The sequence below is a fragment of the Poeciliopsis prolifica genome, unplaced genomic scaffold, assembly GCF_027474105.1.
Source record: "Poeciliopsis prolifica strain line A6 unplaced genomic scaffold, Auburn_PproV2 SCAFFOLD103, whole genome shotgun sequence".
In the NCBI taxonomy this organism is placed as follows: domain Eukaryota; kingdom Metazoa; phylum Chordata; class Actinopteri; order Cyprinodontiformes; family Poeciliidae; genus Poeciliopsis; species Poeciliopsis prolifica.
The window spans coordinates 236,375-244,143 of record NW_026562478.1 but is presented as its reverse complement, the minus strand read 5'-3'; the positions used below and the strand labels follow the sequence as shown (position 1 = coordinate 244,143).

Below are 7,769 nucleotides of genomic sequence, written 5' to 3'. Positions count from 1 at the left end.
GCAAGAATAGAGCCTTGAGTTCCTCTTGATCTGATTCTTGTTTTGTTTTCCCAGGTTTATATTGACCAAATAACTCAAAATAAACCAAAAATGATAGCTTTTATGGTGAAATGCCTGAAAAATGTTTGATCAGATATGTGCCTTTCATTACTTATTATGGAAGATTAGGTTTCTTTAAAAGAGGTTTGATTGATGCAATGACAGGCAAAGCAGTTGTAGGTCCAACACGGATGAATTAATGTATAACTGCAACACAAACACAGACTGACAAACAGCCTGATTGGATGCTTCTTGGGCTGATAGCTGCTGGAGGCTGAGAGCTCATTAGACTCTCTGTCAGTTGGCGTTAACTCACCAGTCTCAGACACACGGTGCAGCAGAAGAGGAACGTTAGAGCACTAAAGGTCTAATAAAAAGAGGAAAACAGCTGTATTTAATCAGAAATAAAATGGGTTCTGATTATATTTGACATGTCAGGCTGGAGGAGGAGATGGAGGAAGGTGAGTCAGGTTGGTGGTGATCCGTTGGACAAACAGATGGAACCAGTAAGCAGAACCACATATTAGAGCCATGATAGACAGGAGAACGTTTCCTCCAACAAAGCCTGAAAATATTAATCTCCAAAATCTTCTAGAAAAAATTGGAAATCTGAGTTTGAAAAGTTGAACATTTGCTAGAAAAAAAAATCAGAAATTTTCTAGAAAACTTGTAAATTTCTAAATTTGAAAAGTCAAACATTTTTTAAGCTTGGAAATTTGAATTTAAAAGTCAAAACTTTTCAAAACTGAGAAATTAAAAAAAATGAGAATGAAGTCATAATATTACAACTTTATTCAGTTTTTTCTTTTGTGGCTCTAAAACTACAATGTCCTCAATAAAACTGCTCTTCACAACATCTAATCACACAACAATATTCTCAAAACTGTAAAAAAAATAAATGTCTAAAAAGTCTGTAATTTCTAAAATCTGAATTTCCAGTCGATGTCGGCTCCTTGTCAGTGATACCTGGACTCTCCACAGGTCCCTTTAATGAGAACTGGAGGTGCTGTTAGTGCCGATCACAGCAAACAGCAGCACACAAGAATACATACAGAAAGTTTAGCACAAGGAAGAAACTGCAGCACAAACCCTGCAAACTCACAAGTACATTTCTAAATCCTTCTTAAAAAGGGCATGTGCAATATTAAAACTTAATATAAAATGCAGGTGTGTGTCTGTGTCTGCTGAATTTTGGGTTAAATTATGTTTGTTTTTCATCCAGTGGGTAGAAAATCCAGAAATACTTTGTAATAAAAGTACTCAAGTAAATGTAAATGAGTACATGTAACCAGTTATTAGAGACAACCTCATTATGCAAATAAACTCTGATAAAATTATCATAATTTGTCAGAAATTGATGGCATTTGATGTATTAAAGAATGAAACAACCAGATAAATTGAAGCTATTTGAAAGTATTAAAAGCCCAAAGTGCAAATTCTGTGTTTAAAAGCAGAGCTGGCCTCTGATGCTGCAACACGGCGAAGGCTGCATGTTGTCCTCTGCTTGCTGTGGCTCCAGTTGTGTCCGTCCTCCGGTTCTGGAGTGATCCAGCTTTAAGCCCGCCGCTGATCGCCGGGTTCGGAGCCCATGGAAATAGAGGAGCAGGAAGCTTTGATTGTGCCTGAAGCGGCATGACTCACGTCTCCCTCCCTGCACCGGCTTTAACGACTGAGACGCCAATTTAACGTTTCATTCAGGACAACCGGGCCATTTCATTCACAAACATGACTTCATTAGATTTTTGTGCGGCGCATCGTTTACAGTCAAAGGCTCGGTTCTGTAGGAGACGTTTCCGCGCTCTCCTTTGCTCCTCTGCACCGCCGAGGTCATTAGGTGATTAGATTCGACTTTCTGCAGACTGCACTCCTTACAATAAATGATCAGAGAAGAAAACGTCGACTTCTCTGAGTGATCGCTTCACATGTTTCTTACAGGCTGGTTGGAGTAAATAAACTTGTTTTCATGCGCTGGAAGTCGGGTCAGAGGAAGGTAAACAGCAACTTTCTGCTCCAATAGAGCAAACACTGCAAAAATACTAAAGTATATTTGGTCTAGTTTCTAGTGCAAATATCTTAGCCCACTTGAAATACGACAAAACTGCCTGATAAGTAACTTTTAAGTAAGATATTGAAGCTTGTTTTAAGTCAATAATCTGTTGAAATTAATGGAAAACTTCTAGATTAACATGGTAATTATTTCACTTATAAAATTAAATGTTTCCCATTTTACAAATAAAATAATCTGCCAAAGGAAATTAGACATGTTTCATCAATATTAACAAACATGATCAGCAAACAGATGTTACTACTGAGGGAAACGACTAAGAAAGTGGCAGGAAGTGGTAGGAGGAGGAGGGTGCAACATGTTTTCAATAACTTATAGTAGGAAAAAACTTATATACACTGCAATTGCAAAATTGGGTTAATTTAGCAGAATATGGCTAAAGTTTTGCACACATTAATATTGGAAACACAGCTAATGTGATCACTTACATAAAACCACATCAGTTATGTGATTAAAGTGAACTATAGTGAAATGTGTGTCATCAGAATAGACATTATAAGAGAAGTTCAGGTCTCTGAAATACAAACTGAGACGCTGCAAATCAATCTGGAAGACGTCACCGCACAGAAAACCAATTATAAGAAGAAAAGCAAATAAAATATTTTACTTGTAGAAGAACAAAATTTCTCTCAGGCTCCTTCACCCAACAGCAGTTTGATCACAGCTGATATTCTGAGATTCTTTCTGCCACTTTTCAGTGAGGCTGAAGACTAATTTCAAGCTTGAGAAGAATTATCTTGCATGTCAGACAGCGGTCTGTTGAAAATGTGACGGAACAAAGGAAGATTACGATGTTTAAATCTGGATCATTTGCACAAGAATAACCTGGGACAGTGTAAATGCAGGGCAGCTAGAAATGAGCTTCAGAGAGCTTCATCTGATGAGGGATTAAAACATCTCACTAACTGGGTTTCTAATATGTCCAGATCTTTGTTGATATTCTGTTAATGTCCGGAAACACAATTATTTCCATTAAATAAGAAACAGTTAAAATCACACAGGAATAAGCTTGTTCAAGCAATAAGTCATTAAAAGGCATTTAAAAACGACTTCCTGTCCTCTTCTTCGTAGTTTGCGGCAGTAGCAACATATGATCACGTGACTGCAGAGGAAAAAAAACGTGTTTCTATTGCAGTTTTGCCAAAACCATTTATTTCTACAAAAAAACACAAATTAGCTTAGTGCAAAAACTTTTTTGAAATGAACATTTTTTTTGTTTTTGTTTTCAAACTTAGCCTGTTTCAATTTTAAAAGATACATTTTCCTCATTTCAATTCGAGCAATTTCAAGGTTAATGGAAACGCAGCTCCTGATGGGGATTTTTAGGGTCATTTTAAAGACTGAATGTTTTTCCTGCTAGTTTGAGATAATCTGGTTATCTGAGAATGTTGTTTACATGAAGCTGCTATTTATTACCCAAGTAATCCATTACTCTGTCAGAAACAGCCCCATGCTGTTATTGTTGACTTCTCGGAGCTTTTCTTGCCCAGCAACTTTTACGGGATGACTCACCCAAGGCGGCTGTTACGCATGACAAAAAGAGGGGGGTAAAAAAAAATCAAAGAATAAGGTGGGGCGAGCAGATGGAGCATCTCACATAAAAAGGTGTTTGTCGCGGCGGAGCTGAGTACCATCTGAGATCGGGGAAAGGTCCACATGTTGCCGCGCACAGGGACCATGCAGAGCTCCAGGCTGCTGAGCGGCGCGCTCCTCTGCGCGCTGCTGCTGCTCTCCGCCGGCGCCGCCGGAGCCCGAGCGCAGGGGCCGCTGGACGCGGAGTCCGAGGAGGAGCTGAGCCCTAGAGCGCTGCGGGACTTCTACCCGAAAGGACCGAACCTGACCAGTGAGAAGCAGCTGGTGAGTCCTTGCACAAACCCGGATGTTTAGATATTTTTACGCAGATTTTCACTTGAAATTTCTTCATGTAAACTTTAATTTAAGCCCAATTAAAAATGACATGCCGTAAATGATAGTTTTTGATGTGCACATGATGACATTTTGCATCTGAACTTTCTGCTTCCTGGCAGCTTGGAGCTCTCCAAGAAGTTCTTGAAAAGCTGCAGGCGAAACGACTCCCATCGTGGGAGAAGAAATTTGGTCAAGTCCCAACGGTAGACGCAAAACACGCATTTTATTTTTGTTCACCAAACTCTTCGTATATGCGTTTAGAACGGGATGAAACAGCTTCTGTTCTTGTCTCCCCGTCAGTGTGATGTTGGAGAGCAGTGCGCGGTGAGGAAAGGCGCGCGGATCGGGAAGATGTGCGACTGTCCCCGGGGAGCTTTCTGCAACTTCTTCCTGCTGAAGTGCTTATGAGCCTCTCCGGATCGGAATGTAGCTCCGAAAAGAGAAAGATTTCACTCAATCCCTTTGTAATTACGCTCAGATTTTTTTATTTATTGCACAGCTCAGGCGCAGCTGGAGTGACTGTCCAACACTTATTAGGAGGAAAACATTCCGAGTTATTTTACAACATGAGGAGGAGAATATCATAAAAAGCTTCTGTAAATATTTACTTCAACCTCAATAAACTCAACCCATGGGACCATAAGCACACTGTAATGTCAAACCAGCAATATTGTGCCCTTCATCCGCTGTGTTTTGTTCCAAATGAATGTTTTATGTGTCATGATAATAAAATCCTGTTGTTTTGTAAAGCAGCGGAGTGGCTGTCATCTTTAAAAATGTGTTCAAATGAGCTGTTGTGACATCAAGCTTCCTCAGGCTGGTCAGAAAATAAAATATCAGAAAAAGGTTTCAAATGAAACCCAGATGAGCCTCAGAGGAAGCAGAGATGAGCCAGAAAGTGACATGTCAGTCAGTCAGGCTGACAGGAACGCAGAGCCTCCTTTCATTCCCCCTGGGCAGCTGCAGGATGCTGTTTAAACAAAGCCTTAAATAAATCTGAAAAATAATCTGTGCTTAATTATATTTAGTTCTCCCATATGAATCACATTGCGCCACAATTAGCTAGAAGTATTTATGATTCTACCAACTTTCCACATGGAAAGACTTACAGTTTTGAATGTGTTTGTTTTATAACAACTCAACAAAAACATGACAGATTTTTAATGAGATTTAACTCTGGACTGAAACATGATGCAGCATTAATCTAATAAAGAAAAGCATAACTATACAATGTTTTGAATGTGGGGCATAAATCACATGTTAATGTTCCATAAGTTACATAAACACTAAAGATTAATTTTTTGCAGAGATAAGCAGAGCTGGATCTGAATAAACAATGTTTTTCTCTTTCTAATATTCTCCTTCACTGAACATAAATTGTTCACAACTGGACTCTATTTACTAATTAGCTGACTTCTGAAACCTGGTTGGATTCGTTTAGAGCTGCCACTGCAACAGGTTGTGTTCATAGATCTGATCTGTCATCAAATCCTAATAAAAAGCATCAATCTTACTGGCTGAAAAATAATACAATATGAAAATAATCAATTTGCAAATTGAAAGGAAGTACACTTAAACTGAATGCAATGCAAATATATGATGCAAATCAAACATCATAAGCACCATATAAGTCTGTTTTGGGGTTTCTATAATTTTCCCCTCAGTTTCTGTCCTTGTTCTTGACTGACAGCTTATTGAGAGTCAAGTTTAGGCAAGAAAAGGACTGAGATTAAAACATCTTCAACAGTTGAACAGGATTTGTAAGACAGGAATAAATATCCAAAATATCAGAAAATGATCTGAGGATTAATCTGTCAACTTTTAAAAAATCTTCCATGCTTTCTCACTGGAAGAAACCAGGAGACCTTCAACAAACCTCGGTCTCCTTTCTGTTGAAGTGAACTTTGCTGTGGTCCAGATATGAACACCAGCTGGACACCGCTCCAACAGTAGGAAGCGGACTACAGCGCAGGGCATTCTGGGTAAATACAACAAAACAAATGCGTTAACATAGCGCAAGTGGGAGAAATGGCCAAAATCTGACTGCGCTCCATTTTGTTTGCATTTTGTGAAGAAGGAAGTGCTCAGTGTCTTCAGACGTTTTTGTGTCGTTTCCTTCAGTGGTTCTTCGTGCAGCGCCCCCACAGGCCAGGAGGGAAACAGGTTTTTCAAAAGGTTTGATCGTTTGACTCACATATTTTGGTCCCAAACCACCAAGTCTACCAGACTACCAGGTGTGAAAATAGAAACAAGATTGATTGAAGAGAAATAACAAACTGAAGCAAAAATAATAATGGAATTAAAATCAAATAATCAAAATAAACTGAAACAACCCAGTTCTGACATTTGAAACCAAGAGAAGAAAAACTTCTGCACACTGCTGCTCATGCAGGATATTTTACATTATAGTAATTTAAATTATAGTAAAATAATGCTATTATCTCTTTTTTTATACATTTTAAATTTTCATAGATTATACACTTTCCTGTAAAAACCATGTCTAATTCCTATGTTTTGCTAATTTAAAGCCAATTGCGTGTGAGAAATACATTCAACACATTAGGAAACGTACGACTCGATGTGGCTGCCTGGGATTCCTGGGAGCAGCTTTAGCAGAGGAAGTCTGACGAAGCTGCAGCTGTTCTGATCACACACACCTGGCTCTGCTTCCTAAACCTCCAAATGAGCCAAAACTCACACCACAATTCCAGCAGGCTCAGCTCTATTTATAACGTTTGGCTCCAAACTCCTGAACAGCAGCTGATTTTTCAGAAAATCCAACAACAAACCAGCTGAGCTCAGTGTAGACACTGGCAGCAGCCCTCAATTAAATTTACACAACAATGCTTCAGATAAAACATAATTATAGAGCGTTCTGTGGCGCTATAAGCCGCAAACACCATCGATTTAACTGGAATTTCATGAGACTGACAATGAGTCACAAACCTTCAGCCGTTTCTGCCCTCACTCTAAATAATGAACTTTTGTTCAAAGCTGTAAAACCTTCATAAAAATTCAAAACAAACAGCTCATGCACCTGCAGTATAGAACTCACTGGTTTACGTCTGAAAAGCAATCATTTCAGTTATGATTTCAGGGAAATTGGAAAGTCTTTGCAAGAAGATCATTAAAATATTTTCTTCAATGAAATATGGGAATAAAACTGCTGGAACTAATTTTGTTTTGTATATTGTTGTTATATTTTAAAACACGACTCTGCTCTTTTATCACTTTAGATTATTAGCCTCTAATTAAGGCCAAAGAAAATTCATGTGGCTGCAGAAATTGGAAATGAAATGATCTCCAGTTTTCTAAGGAAGACAATTAGGGCCACTGAAAAACCCCAGAAAGAATTAAATATTTTTTCTCTTAAAATTCAGTTTTTTCTGAGAAGTAAGTATTTTGTTCAGTCGTCTTCAATGTGGGTAAAATACACAGAAAACAAAGGCAAAAAAGAAACAACACAAAAATAGATTATAGATAAATAATATCTATAAATTGCAAAAACATGAAGTGTAAAAAACATATTATACAAATAAAATACATACAAAAGGAATATTCAATTTCCAGTCTGATATGCTAAATAAAATCATGTCTGACTTTCAGATTCGTGGATATGAAAGAGAATCAATAATATAAGTATAAAGCCATAAACGTCCTGCTTTACATGCTAATAAACAAAAGCTGCTCTACTTAAACCGCTAAAACTGTAAGCAAAGACATAGAAATGAAAAAGTATATAAAACACCCACATGGT

The 7,769-nt window shown here is 38.1% G+C and overlaps 1 protein-coding gene across 1 annotated transcript; it reads left to right on the top strand.

Annotated features, from left to right (window-relative positions):
- The first annotated feature begins 3,693 nt into the window (after window positions 1-3,693).
- On the top strand, window positions 3,694-4,755 carry cart3 (cocaine- and amphetamine-regulated transcript 3). The gene is made up of 3 exons (XM_055023576.1): window positions 3,694-3,961; window positions 4,132-4,215; window positions 4,313-4,755. The coding sequence occupies exons 1-3, from the start codon at window positions 3,761-3,763 to the stop codon at window positions 4,418-4,420; spliced, it is 393 nt and encodes a 130-aa protein (XP_054879551.1). The 5' UTR covers window positions 3,694-3,760; the 3' UTR covers window positions 4,421-4,755.
- The last annotated feature ends 3,014 nt before the right edge of the window (window positions 4,756-7,769 follow it).